The sequence below is a fragment of the Ambystoma mexicanum genome, chromosome 9, assembly GCF_040938575.1.
Source record: "Ambystoma mexicanum isolate Mex_15411 chromosome 9, UKY_AmexF1_1, whole genome shotgun sequence".
NCBI classification, from domain to species: Eukaryota; Metazoa; Chordata; class Amphibia; order Caudata; family Ambystomatidae; genus Ambystoma; species Ambystoma mexicanum.
In genome coordinates this window covers 1,300,893,085-1,300,907,886 of record NC_090931.1, presented here as the reverse complement: position 1 = coordinate 1,300,907,886, position 14,802 = coordinate 1,300,893,085, and the positions used below count along the sequence as shown (strand labels likewise).

The 14,802-nt window shown below is 44.0% G+C and overlaps 1 protein-coding gene across 6 annotated transcripts in view; it reads left to right on the top strand.

The window, feature by feature from the left end:
* KALRN (kalirin RhoGEF kinase) overlaps nt 1–14,802 on the top strand; it is a 1,827,638-nt gene that overhangs the window by 1,318,477 nt on the left and 494,359 nt on the right. For all 6 annotated transcript variants that reach the window (XM_069616662.1, XM_069616664.1, XM_069616661.1 and 3 more), the window contains exons 30-31: nt 9,563–9,753; nt 12,003–12,104. In XM_069616662.1, coding sequence (XP_069472763.1) covers nt 9,563–9,753; nt 12,003–12,104 — 293 coding nt within the window. The remainder of the gene's footprint in view (nt 1–9,562; nt 9,754–12,002; nt 12,105–14,802) is intronic.

Genomic DNA, 14,802 nt, shown 5'->3' with positions numbered 1-14,802 from the left:
AATAAAAGTACACCTAGCAGCCATTTCCAGGTTTACTCGTCGACGGCACTCGGCACCATTGTTCAGCGACCGCCTGATTAAGCACTTCCTTAAAGGCCTCTTTCGGAGTTTCCCTCCAGAGAAGAAATTTCCACCGGAGTGGAGCCTCAATCTGATCTTAACGTCTCTTATGAAACCTCCGTTTGAGCCAATGTCATCATCGTCTCTGAAGTTTCTGTCGTGGAAATTGGCCTTCCTGGTGGCCATCACTTCAGCCCGACGTATCTCAGAAGTTCAGGCTCTAATGGTGGACCCACCATACTTACGATTTTTCAAGACCAAGGTAGTCCTAGCCACTAACCCACAGTTCATACCAAAAGCTCCTTCGGTGTTTCATAAACACTCTTCTATCGTGTTGCCTACGTTTTTTCCGGAGCCATGCTCGGGAGCGGAGCGCATGCTACACACATTGGATGTAAAAAGGGCTCTCAAGTTTTATCTTCATCGTACGCAACCGTTCAGAGAAACGAGACAGCTGTTTGTGGCCTATGGGTTGGGTGCTAGAGGAAAAGCCATTTCAAAGCAAGGACTTTCAAGATGGGTGTCATCTACCATCTCGTACTGCCATTCCAAGGCAGGGAAGCCTCTTCTACGACGGCCAAGAGCTCATTCAACTAGAGCAGCGGCATCGTCGACGGCACTGTGGGCCGGAGTCCCTCTAGGGGACATCTGCATGGCGGCTACCTGGGCGACTACACACACCTTTACCCGCCATTACTGCCTGTCGCAGCAACATGCCGAAGACACCCGGATGGGACAGGCGGTGCTTCGACACCTATTCCAGTAAGGTAAGCCCCGGCTGCGGGGTGGCATCCTGTGGAATTTATGACTGTATGTGGTCCGTTTTTCCCTATGTAAACTATTACTGATGTATACATAATCTTAGGGAACGGCCTTTTGCGAAGAATGTATAGGGGTTTGCATGCACACCTCCTCTTGGGGGTAGTACTGCTATGTAATCTATTCAAAGCATGTGAATCCATGAAAGATCCAATGCTGGAGAAGGGAATAGTTTCTTACCTGTAACTCCATTTCTCCAGCATTGGTATCTTTCATGGATTCACATGCGCCCACCTGCCTCCCCTGATCATGCAAACCGGTTCCCCCACTACTTTGGGGGCCGAAATCTGAGGGAGCGCGGGGGCGGGGCCTGTATTTATATCATGACGTCCTGACGGCACGGGCACGCATGATACAAAACGAGGTGGATAGGACGCATAAGCGTCGAAAAAGTTTTCCTACGGGAAAGGGTCTATATAATGTACCGGGGATTCCCAGCCTGACGACGGGGAATATTCAAAGCATGTGAATCCATGAAAGATACCAATGCTGGAGAAATGGAGTTACAGGTAAGAAACTATTCCCTCGTTCACCGGGTACAGCTAGTTTTTTTCGAATGCAGCACAAATTAACAGAGAAGAAATGTTTTTAATTGTTTCATTTTAAGAGTGGGTTTTTAATCTGGGCAGCGACATGGAAGAAAAGTTGTTCTGTAGTACATGAATTGGTCTTTAATTTTCCCGATCTGAAAAGATGGTTGTGTTGTGTAATTTTATAGTAGTGGATACTATAATTTTTTTGTTTTATCCTGAGACTTTATTTTCTTGTTTCTTCATTGTACTGTGAAAATTCGATTAATCGGCTAGAACACAATAAAAATAATAAAAAAAGGGGTCAGCTAAAGGTTATAGAACAAACACACCAAGCTCCTATGAAAGTGTGTAAAGTGTTTTTATGAGGGTAATATTTTTGGCTGATTTGTACTCGTTGGGTTATAGAAGCACAACAGGTTGTGGGGTGTAATGCCGGCATGTAAACATATTGTGATAGACAAGAAAGGGGTTACAAAGTAATGCTTTCCATTTTCTGTCCTGCTTTTGTAATGTTCTGGAGATTCAGCTCATTTGAAGTTTGTATTATTCGGCCATCCACGAAGAAGGTCCATGCTACTGATCTTGTGTTTTCTGATGCTCATCGCCTTTCTTTGCTTATGGCGGGTTGAACGCATTGGCAAATATCAAAGATCAGACAATCATATACAGCTGTGGTAGTCCTGTTAAGAGTAGTAGGATTTGCACCAGTAGTACCAATGGTAGTAATACAGCAGTATTTTCAGTAGCAATAGTAACTAGCTGTGATATCTTTTATGCTAGTAGTAATGTTATAATTGTAAAACTCAGTAGTAAGAATACCATTCATACTCCTAGCAATAACTGTAGTACCTATTAAAATTGTAGTGAGACTTATGCTACTGGTTTCACCTCACCAATGCTACAAATACTACTAATACTACTACACATAGTAAAGCTAATATTATTCATAGCAGTACCAGCAGTTTGCAATAGAAGTACTTCCAGTACTATTAAAAGTAATTCTACCAGTAGAAGCGTCAGTAGTTGTATTAGTGCTATCAGTATACTGGTTGTAGTAGTGTGTGTGTGTGTGTGTGTGTATGTCTGTAGACTGAGTAGTATTAATCTCATTAGTACTAGTTGCAGTAGTAGTGTGGGGATGGGCCTTTAATCACCTTAACCCAAAACAGACCCACCACTTAAGAAGCGAGTACACAGTTGTACATAAAGCAAGTGTATTGTACAAAGCTTCATAGAGTGGTTAGATGGTCTTGCAGGACCAAACTAACCCAAGTCTCAACAATACATCATCAGTTGGAATCTTAAATACTATTTGCAACAATTTTAAACACTCCCAGATATACTTTATTACAACCCACCTCCAAATATGATTGGAAAAACCTCTTCAGAGAAACCCCCACCTTTTGCTATTTCTTCCATTTTCCATTGGCCAGTCTTATCTTGATTATCGTCTTCAGATCCTATTCAAAACACTCCTCTTCTTGGAATGTGTCCATAGTAGGCCATGACGTCAGTATATGGGTTCAATATTGGTATTGAAAATATAATTCATTGCTAGCAACAACTGGCCTAAGGCCTTTAACTTTACGTGTGATTGCACATGGTCTGCTTATCTATTTTAGCAAAAAGAGGAAGGTCTGCATAAACAGGTTTGTCTTTGAACTACTGATTGCGATCTCACTTCCCCAGACACCTGTTGCCTCTAAAAGACATAATTTATAAGGGCACCTACAGCCTCTGAAGACCTGAAATAACAGTTAACCATCTGATACTCTGGCCTTATGTTTCATATATCCAAACAAATGACTAACCACCTCTAAAGATTTTAATACGAAGGGCGAGAAAACATCTGTTCCCTTGCGGGACAGTGAAACTTGCCCTGTTTGTACGCTGACCTTCTGACTATGTAACTTATTCTTCTTTCCATCAAGAATATCCCTGCTACTTAGAAAACAGCTAACCGTGGAGCAGAGCACCCCATTGTGTGGATTGTGTTTTTGTTGCATTTGCAATTTTAATATTGTATCTTCTACGCACATGAAGATCTTGTATGCTTACATTCTAAATGATTGTAACACTAAAAGTAACATATCCCATCCATAATTGACTCCATTCAATCCATATGGGTTTGCAACACTGCCCCAGTTATGGTGTGGTCAACGTAAATCCCTCGTAATAATGGTGACCTACAGCCTCTGATGACCTGGATGACCTCCTTGACCACCCTGACAGTAGTACAAGTAGTAATTTTACTATGCATATTACTTATGGTATTACCAATCATGCCACAAATAATAGATATATCCCTGGTACTGCTGGTAGGAGTAGCAACAGTAAGTACTTCAGTGGTTGCAGTGGCCTGGGTGTTAATATTAGTTCTGGTAATTAAGGAGGAGAGGGGTTAAACAAGTGTATGGGTCCGAAAGTCTCAAAACCAGGAAGCGATAGTGCAGACAGTAGCTACTGACTTGGCAATCAGTGTAGGTCAAAGTAGGTTGGGAGTGGGGCGTTTTTGGGTCCTGCCTTGCTTTTTGTGAAAATGCCTTCTTTTGTTTATCTAACAATAATTATGACATGACAGTGAGCCTAATGTTACACTTTCAGTGACTTTCAGGGGCTTTGGAGACATTAGCAAACAGCTGAAGGGCTTGTTGTTTATAGTGATATATAACATCTCTGCAGCCTTCTAGGCCTGTTATAAAGACGTATGCATGTGCCCTCTCTGCAACATGCACACTTCGCGCTTAGTCATCACTTCGAGTAGTTCCTTACCAGATAGAGGAAGATACTGGACCTTACGGAGGAGGATACAATGTGGAATGTTCTATTGAGGTTCTTTCTGAAGGAGGGGAGTGTGAGGAGATGGGTTTCCTGTTCCAGAGTTTACGGGTCAAGCCTTTGAGAAGTCTGTGCCTGTGGATCTGAAAGCTGGCAACTCAAATTGTTACTCACTGAGCCAATTTCTCTGGAGAGGTCGACTGAAGATCGGCAGGAGAGTGATGTATCCCTGGTTGAAACCGACTTGATTGAAGAGCCTGGGTTATTCCTTAACCCAGGCCTCCTTGCTCGAGAGAACTCTTTTCTATGATCTACCCCTCTGACGTAACAGGAAAATTTGCCAGAGGAACAGATCACATAAAAGAGTGGAGAGAACATACCGCCACGAAACCAAGCTGCAAGAAAAATATGATGGCAAGTATCAATTCAGGCCAAGACTAAAAACGGTTTGTATGTGATCGTTTTTCACCTTGCAAAGCTCTGTAGAGCGTTCCAAAGTATCTGGGAGGTGTGGCCGTAGTACTCTATTCGCCTAGGTCCTAGAAAACATTAAGAGTTATATTACCTGACTATACAATTGGATGTAATAGCGTGGGTATAGATGAAACTGCTTTCTTATTGGTTTGTTTTGGAAACAGAAGGAAGTCGCAGAGGAACTGTGGCAATGGAACTCCAAATATCAACGAAAAGGATAACAAAATAACAAGGAAGGCTAGTAGGGAAATCTGGACCCGGGCGGCATGAGAGATGCACTAGATTCGGGATGGTGCACTGAATGATGGCAGCAGAGCGTCCTGGAAGTGTACTACTTTCAAGAGGTGCAAGGATTACCACAACAGATGGTAGAGGAAGGTGCAAGGTCCTGTCATGGGTGCTGGCATAACAGCAGGCAGACCGTAGCTGCGGTCTAAAACGGAGTGGAGCTTGCAAATCCAGAAATGTTTGTGTATTACAAATGGAGCGAAACAGGTGAGGACCAGAGGCAAAGGCAGTCCGAGCAGCGGGCAGAATTTGGCAACAAGGAATCTTTAAAGCACAGGGACCAGAGGTAGGGGCAGTCCGAGCAGCGGGCGAAAGTTGGCAGCAAGAAGTTCGGTACACGGAAACAAAGTATAGGCAAGTAGCTGCAATCGGAAGCAGCGAACGTTAAAACTGCAACAACTTTATGCAGCTGCGAGAGGCGGAGCCTGCGGCAGCTGTCAGCTGACCTGATAACTTGACTCCATCAATGCGATGGTCATGGCAACGGGTTTCGGGACATTGAACTTTACTGCAGCTCGTTTCCATGGCAGTCTCCAACACCGAAGGAACGGGGCAGCCATGCGCCAGTTTCCACGTCATGCAGATCGTAGCCTATACAATCGCGGCTGCCTGACAAAAGTACGGGATTGTGGAACCGTAACAGAAATGTGGTAGTTTACCCAGAGAGAGCGCGCCTCTCTGCTGGCGCTGTCCCTGGTGGGATTGTGTCAAATCCCAACTAATCAAAACTATAAGAGCTGCAGAATCCCACGGAACCCCTTAGGGACATGTAGCTGGCAACTAGCTTAATTCTCAGCTGAAGGTGAAACAACTGGGGGTTGGGGGAGTGGATAAGAAACACAGAACCCCTCTCTCAGCTGTCTACAGAGTGGAAAAAAAAGAAGAGAACAAGCTAAGTAACTTACTTATTGATTGCTTTTTAAAGGGCACCCGAATATTCTTCACGTTTTTTCAATTACACAATTATAACATATTCAGCCATTTGTTTAATTATATATAGTTTTATATAGGTTCATAATCCTAAAAATACAGCGCTGAATAGGTTGGTGGCGCTCAACTAAAACCAAGAGAACACCATTGCCATATAAATACCCAAGTGTTCTGATTAATTGAAGTAAAAGAAAGATATAAGGATGGTGGAGTGCAGAACTGATACAGCCTAAAGGTCTTAGAATTGGAGTCAGAGGAATCAAACAGGACATACACTAAGGAAATAAGCCCCGAATAAGTTCCTAAGGATTGAAATACGTCTTGGCAGTGAAACTATGAAATGTATGGATTTGCAGCGATGTACTGAAGTTCAAGCACTGTGATAATGTATTATGAACGTCTATACAAGTATATGACTAATAAAACAAATTACTCTATTTTGTAATTGTGGAATTGAAAAAAAGTTTATAATATTTGGGCATACAATATGAAATATATGATTTTGATTAGAGATTTATTCTCTAACCTTATATAAGGTGAGTTTGCCCATCTATTAAATCCTCTGCATTAAGGCAGAGCCCCTTCAGAAATAAACGGTGCAGTTGGGTCATCTTTGCAACCTAAGTATACACTCCCCGACAGTGCCCAAACTAAATAATTACTATTGATTTCCCTGACTATCCTCTCCCAGCCTACTCCCCAAGCTTCCTCATTACCTGTGTGAGGTGCCAGGAGGAGATTAATTAAGTTCCCCCATTCTCAGAGTATCTAAGAATTGCTGGACATGAAGGGAGGTTGGATCCTTTTTAGACTGATCCCCTTCCTTAGACGATGCTGATTGTCCACGATAGCTCTGGGAGACTGACTCCTTATATTATCCAGGCCTTGAACTGAATCTATCCCAACGATGTATCGACTATATACTGCATCGAAGTAGCACTAGTAGAACCTTATTCTCTAAGACCAATCTGTCCTCCCAGTCCTGCTTTGAAGATGGCCTAGAAAACACAGTTCAAGGATTCTTCTTCCCCTGCCTTGATATAGGCTGGAGAATTAGCTTTGCCTTTACCACAGCTCGTGCTGTATGGACTGTGTCTTTAACTTCCAAATTGACTTCGTCATTCTCTGTCCCACCAAATCTCCACTTCATTGAGCCTTTTACTGGCGTACATCTGTTGAGGAATCCAGAAAAGCGTTTCAGCCTGCACCTATCTCTCTCTCTCTCTCTCTCTCTCTCTCTCTCTCTCTCTCTCTCTCTCTCTCTCTCTCTTTCTCTCTCTCTTTCTCTCTTTCTCTCTTTCTCTCTTTCTCTCTTTCTCTCTTTCTCTCTTTCTCTCTCTCTCTCTCTCTCTCTCTCTCTCGGGATTCCTGTTGATCTGCTCTTATGGACGTTGTCCTTGTCGGAGAAAAGGAAGTGTCATGCCGGTAATTCACGCATCTATTCAGGAGACGCTACTCCCTTGCCAGAATACCGTGCGCTGTTGGAGGTGCACTGACGCAGAATGGCATTGGGGCATCTCCGGGCTTAGGCAAGATTGTTTCAAAGAGTCCCCTAGATAAGTATGAGCAAGAAGTCTAGAATTGAAATGAAGCCCTGCCTGCTGCTATTAACAGGATGGCACATGCACCCCGAATGAAGCATGTCTGGGGATTTACAGCGCTGTTAAGTTGGCTGCACCCCCAATGTGTTTGCTTGAAATCATTCCCGCGCTGTGTCTTTCACACCTAGACATTTTCTGACGTGAATCTTCACTCGTTGGCAATTCTTTTTCCTGCCAGGTAGGCCTCTAGGAAAGGAACCTGAAGTAAACAGGACCTGCTGGTAAATTGTGCCAGATGAAAGGCAGTTAAGGGATGCCATCAGCGTTCCAAACTGCTTGAGATTGCCAATCGGCTATCAAGGATCTTCTCTCCATGATGGCATGGGAATTAATCCATTATGGGCAGTCAAGGAAACATCAAGGTGAGCCAATCCCTTTCAGCCAACCTATAAATGCTAGTAAGAGCTCCACCTCCCTCTAACATTTAAATCATGTATTGGTAAATGTCCTCTGTGAGAAAAGCCCCTTAACTACTGAGCGCCTACAGACCGGAAGGGGTTGTAACCAAAAGCTTGTTGAGAAGGCTGATTGATGTTCTCTGATCAGCACTGGTTTTTATCCCCGTGATCAGGGTGGATCTTGGTAGCGCATCTTTGTTCTCCAACACTGGACATATGCCGTGCACAGTCAAGAAGACGCACAGAGCGCACCACTGCCGTTCTGAAAGCCTTGTTGCATGCGCCACTGCAAGGAAAGGGGAGCGGTTAGGACAAGGGTTCACAAAATGGGGCCCGGGGCCAAATGTGGCCCTTCCTTTCATGCTTCATGGCCCTCCAGGGCAGAGGAGTTTGAGAACAAGGTGCAGCCCTTTTCTAGTCATTTCCGGACTAAACAAAGCATCGCAGAAATAAGAGGCAGACAACTTAATTATACAATGCATCTGGGAGCACAAAATAGCCAGACCAAGTGAAACACAAATATTCCTTCAATGTAGCCATTGCTTAATGTGTAAAATAAATGAGGCCTTGAATTGGGGCCAAAAAGTGGTTGCAAACTTGACTTGCATAAATTGCCAATTTCTTACATTGCAGTGGCTTTTAAAAACATTTCTAAAATCTCCATGCACACGCTTCTCACTTTTTAAAGGGACAGCAGCTCAAACTCAATATAGATTGTGTTTTTCTTCATATGATTGCATTTTATTTTTGGTATTGTAGTTATGATACAGCATGACGGTGAACATGGAACATGGTATTAGATAAGTGAAACTGCAATGTCATTGTTTTTCTTTTAAAAGCCTCCCAAAATATAACACAGCAGTTGGGCAAACGGTACACTTCAGGCTGGCCTGGTTATTTTGTTAACCAAGGTTCTTTCCTCTAACAAATGTCATTATGTTCCTATGAGATATGTCAGGACTTTCTCAGTCCATTAAGCAATAGAACAGTAAAGTTAAGTATAATTCAGAAGGCGCCTTTTCTCTCACTTAATTTTGACATGTTGATGGCGCTTAAAGCCTGCAGGACCACATTTCGGGCAACCACAGAAAGTTTGCAAATTACATCTGGCCCTCCAGAAAAACCAGTTGTGCACCCCTGGGTGCAGGGTGTTTGTGGGATAGAGTGGGAGGCCGAAGTGAAACCTGAGGTGTTGATCAATGCAGGGTGGTCATACCAGAGAGCAGAGTTATGCGTGGTTTGTGGTGGTGACACTCGGGCCTGGGGGTTTATGTAAAGGGGGGAAAAAAACAATATTTTGTATCATATGGAATCATAGTTTCTGATGCTTGTTAATCTGCTTAGAATCACATGATGTGCATATAGTCCAACATCTAGTGGTAACCACAGAGTATTGCATCTTGTCTTAGTATATGTGTCTGTGAATAAATTAATGCATCTGGTTAAATAGTGCTGCTTGATTAGAAGGGGCTGTTTCAGAGAGCTTATTCCTTTCTCACAAAGTTCTTCAAAAAAGTTCTGTACTTGACAATTTTCTGTCTGGGAACCTGCAACCGAGGGCTGTGGTTGTCACCCGCAAGTGCAAAGAGGGCCCTCTGCAGGTTACCTGGAGAACTGGTGTTCCATAAAGTTTCTGGTGAAGATTTCAAACTCTGCTCACTGTTTCATCTTTTTATTTCAGGGTTTGATGACAACTTTGATGTCCAGGGAGAGCTGATCCTCCAGGACTCCTTTCAAGTCTGGGACCCCAAGTCTCTGATTCGAAAAGGGCGAGACCGGCATCTCTTCCTCTTTGAAATCTCCCTGGTGTTCAGTAAAGAGATCAAAGACTCTTCCGGGCATACGAAATATGTTTACAAGAACAAGCTACTGGTAGGTCCTTCTGAAGGACAGGCGCGTGCGTGCGTGCGTGCGTGCGTGTGTGTGCGTGTGTGTGTGTGTGTGTGTGTGTGTGTGTGTGTATGTATGTATGTATGTGTATATATATATATATATATATATATATATATATATATATATATATATATATACGGCAGCATTAATGCCAGCAGTCAAAAGGCAGGCGGCTCTGTGATTGAGGAAGCCGAGCCCTAGTATTTAGGTCGGTGTGTATATGGACAAGAAGACATTACATGGCTAGTCACTCTGCGCTAAGCTGCAACATGCACCATTGGAGCTTGCGGTGCCAGGCGTATTCCGATCCACGAGACCAAAGCCTCTTAGTTGAGCAATTCATTATTTTAGAACATTATTTTAACATATGTTCTGCTACTATGTTTTTTTACTGCGCGGAATCACAGGCATAGTTTTTAAAGCAGCAGACGTTGTCTGTGGCTTATTCTGCCCTCACGAGGGGAACCCAGACTAGAGTCTCCTGGAAGGAAAACCAGAGCGGAGAAGGATGGAGGGAAAGCGGGGGAGGGAGGTTGCACATGCAGGGAGGGAAGGGAGCGGGTTAGGTGGGGAGTGGGATGATGTGGATGCATGTTAATGCCCTATATATGGAGTTTCCTTAAGTAAGATGTAACACTGAACATTGTGTTCAGATAAGATGTACACATTGGGATTTTAAAATAGTTTGGAAGAATTGTAGGTTAGTGATAGACCAGTGTTGCACGTGCAAGGGGCCTGAGAGAGCGCTCAGGCATTCCTCCCAAACATCTAGTCTGAAGATAGTTGCAGTGTCTGTTTATGGGACTGCAGGCAAGTCCCTGAGTAGTCATTCTGAGACTGCCGCGCAGATAACAGACAGAGGCCGAGGGTAGAATGAGGTGGTGTGCAGGCCCAGCCTTAGGGGGGGGCGAGCCGGGTGACAGCCCAGGTGCCACGCCCACCAGGGGACCATTAGCCCCTGCCGCGCTAGCTCAGGGGGGGGTCTTTCAAGTGCTCCCCCGAGCTGGCGTGGTGGGAGAAGGCACGCTGTTTCTGTTGGATGCGCCCGCTGCGGCGGAGCGCGTTTAACAATAATAGGGTACTAATGCACCCTATTCATATCATTACCTCCTCGCCAGAGCGATGAGGTTAAAAAAAAGTGGCACCTTCTGGCCCCGCCCCCTTTGACCAAAGGCACGTGGGGGAACGGGGGCGCCAATTCGCCCAGGGCACTGCTGCCCCTAAGGCCGGCCATGGTCGTGTGAGAAGCAGAATGTGAGTGAGAAGTCATGATTAGAACTCCAGTCCCATGGCTGACAAATTAGCTACAATGTCCTAGCTACAGCGCCATATGGCATATCAATGCCAACGTAAAATTAGCTACAATGGCATATCAATGCCAATGACAAATTAGCTACAATGTCCTAGCTACAGCGCCATGTGGCATATCAATGCCAACGTAAAATTAGCTACAATGCCATATGGCATATCAATGCCAATGACAAATTAGCTACAATGTCCTAGCTACAGCGCCATATGGCATATCAGTGCCAACGTAAAATTAGCTACAATGCCATATGACAAATCAATGCCAATGACAAATTAGCTACAGTGACATACCTTGCACCCGAGCATTTAGTTCTCATCCCACTCTGCGCCTAATTGAAAATGTGTAAAAATAAATATATAAATAGAAGCTGCACAGTGCCCTGTCTAGTCCTTTTCTACTGACATGCTCTTTGCCTGCCCACTCCCCATCACATTCTCGTATCTGTAGTTTTGTCTCATCTCCATACAGTTCGTGTGTTGTGTATTGTGTCCTAGTCGCAATGCTTCTGCCACAATACATGTTTTTAATACATTGTTCTGGAGCATCTCGTGGCTGGCTGGCTGCCATACTGTTTTGCAGGTCTTAACTGTCTAATTGCAGGTATTGTGTGTGCTAGTTTGTTTAATTCATTCATTCTTACGGACTCTCGAATTCTCAAAGGTTCTGATGCTCACTAGATCCTTGGTCTCCCGAATGTTATAGCTGTAGCGCACTCCATTCCCCGCTAGCACCGCACCCCTGTCCGCAGATGAGTGTTTGGTCCCAGTACAGACAGGCCTTGGTGTTGGTTCTCCACAGCAGAATACGCGTGGCTACATTTCACAGCTGTGAGGTTAAGCGTTGCTTAACATAATGACTACCTTTCTGTTCTATTTAAAGGGTGTCTCTCAGACTCACAGTGTATGGCTTCTTTCCTTAGACCTCGGAGCTCGGTGTGACGGAGCACGTGGAAGGAGACCCTTGCAAGTTTGCTCTCTGGTCTGGCCGGACGCCATCCTCCGACAACAAAACTGTGCTAAAAGTGAGTGCTTTTTTTCTGAGGGTTCTGCAACCTTGAAACCAGATCTAATTTTATCTGCAGAGGGAGTTTGTTGGGTGGATTGGATGAAATCAGAGTGCTGGGGATTCTTTGCAACATGGGATAGAAGAGTTGGAAAGATGTCACAAAAAAGAAGGCATGTTTACGAGAGAGAAAAGTGTAAAGGTGGGGGGGTAAAGGATAGAAGGAAACGGGGTTAAAGAAAGAGTGACAAGTTTGCCAGTACAAGAGGAGAGAGGAGACTAGAGAAAGGGGTAAGAAGGAGATGTCAACACCAGGGGGAACAGTCAGGAGGGGTTGGGAGTGAAAGAGGCAGAGCGAGATTAGAAATGGTGGAATGGCTTGGGGAAAGGCAGATGAGGTTTCTAGTGCCAATAAGCGATTGCTGGAAAAAAGTGAAGTAGGTGAGAGGTAGAAGAGCAAAGGAGGTGGAGTTGTCAAAAAAATAGGGTGCTGTGAAATGATAACAAGAAGAGTAAAAGGATGGAAAGGTAGAGCCAGGTATGTAGGGTGCATAGGAACTAGGTGCAGGAGTAAGACATGAAGGGCACAACGAGCAAAGGATGTTGGGTGTGTGAGATTGGAGAGGGGGTAAGGAGGCCATTTTATGTCCTGGTGCTTCCAATCAGCTGCCATGACAAAAGGCCTCAAGTGAAGTGCTGTTACATTGGGGCTTCCGTGGCACCGGTAGCTTGATTGGCAGAGGTCAAACGTCGTGGATGGCACACATAGTCAAGTTCTGAAGACTTGGGGGTACTCTGCTACCAAACAAGGCCAGGGATGTACCACCTAAAGATCCATAATGCCCATGGCATTAATAATGTAGCAGGGCTACCTTGCTACCAATGATGGCATGCAAGGAAGACCTTGGGAAGGTCAGAGAATGGCATGTAAGCTCAGGGGCATCGTGTTTCCCCCGGGATAGCCCGGGAACGATATGCAGGGTGGAGGAAACCATTTGAGAAATAGTGGATATTTCTTTGGATATTTTGTATATTTTTTGGATTGTACATTTGGATATTTTGGAAATGGATTGTTATAGCTTCAGCTATGATTTTTACTAATCTTGTTCTTTTATACAATGTATATATATATATACACACAAAATAAACTTTGTTAAGGGGACGTTATGGTTAAGTTGCCCTATTAATAACCTATGCCATTGTGTACAAAAACTTTGTAAAAAGGACGTTATGATTACAAGTAAAATCTAAAAACCCCTGAAATTTGGGAGTTATGGTAGGCTAAGCACCCATTTTTCCCATCAGCACTCTCGACTGCTACCACTACCACCCCGGACATGAAAGATGCCATCACACATGTCGTTGATGCCATCACCGACGGCATCACATCTTTAGCCCCTTTGTTTTATGTCAGCTAAGCAACCATAACTCGCACCACCCCTGTGCACTGCTAACACTAACACCCAGACCATGAAAGATGTCTTCTCAAATGTCAATGATGACATCAATGACGACGTCACTTGTTTAGCACCTTTCTTTACCTTCCCTGCCATACATATATATGTACATTCAATACAAATATTTCACTAAAGGAATGTTACACTTCACAGTGCAACCTAACACCACTGCACATTCCTCCATTATAGTAAGCTAAGCAACCATAACTCGCACCATCTACGTGCATTGCTAAGACTAACACCCAGGACATCAAAGATGACATCACAAATAACATCTCATTTTTCCACTTTTAGAAAGATAGCATATATGACAACATAGCGTCTTCATGGAGAACTGCTCTTGGTAATTGGGGCATCTGGATAACAGAAAGTACCGTAACGGCACAAAAGCATTGTAGATGGCATTGAGCCTTACGTTGCCAAAGCAAGTGGTATGCAATAACGTTCTGGATAATGTACCTTGGCAGCATAAACAAATGATTCCATAAAGACTTACCTACCGTGATTCGGCACCTATTAAAGAACATACTACAACCTGCAGCATAGCATGGCACATCGTGAAGGGAACATTAAATGGGTAAAAACACACTAACATATGAAAAGTGGTAAGGTACTTTTATTTCACAATGCACAGCACTAAATCATCGTCCTTTTCTCAGTTGTAAAGAAATTGGCAGTTTGTTTCTCTGCTGCACAATGAAAAGGTTAATTTTGACGGTCACGTTGATGTTTTCCCACACAAGCATCATGCGTTGGTGCCACAGTTTTTATCACACACACATTATGCAGGGGCGACGGAGTAATTGGTTGCCTCTACCATTCATTGACAAGACGGCGGCAATCGCTGTGTTGTAGTCCATCAGAAAGTATGCTGTGATACTTATAATGTTAGTGGCAATGGTGACGTTGGTGTTTAAGCACACTGAAATTATGCGTCGTTGACACAGTAGGCGTATTGCTGTCCCATTGATTTACAAGGCGACGTGAATGGCTGCGAACTATGACACCAGAAAGGATGGTATGTTGCTTCGTACTGTTACAACGGCGTACGGACATAGAGGTCCGATGTGGTCATCCCATTCAATGATGACGCACATACAACCGGTGACGAATAGCTGCACTTGACGATTAAAAAAAACATCACTCGGACGTTGCAAGCCATGACATTCGCAATACGGAAGGAAGTAACTGAGGGGAAAAGGACAGAAAAGATCTATCAATACGAAGGCTTTGCGGAAATGTAAGGTCTAACACATAACA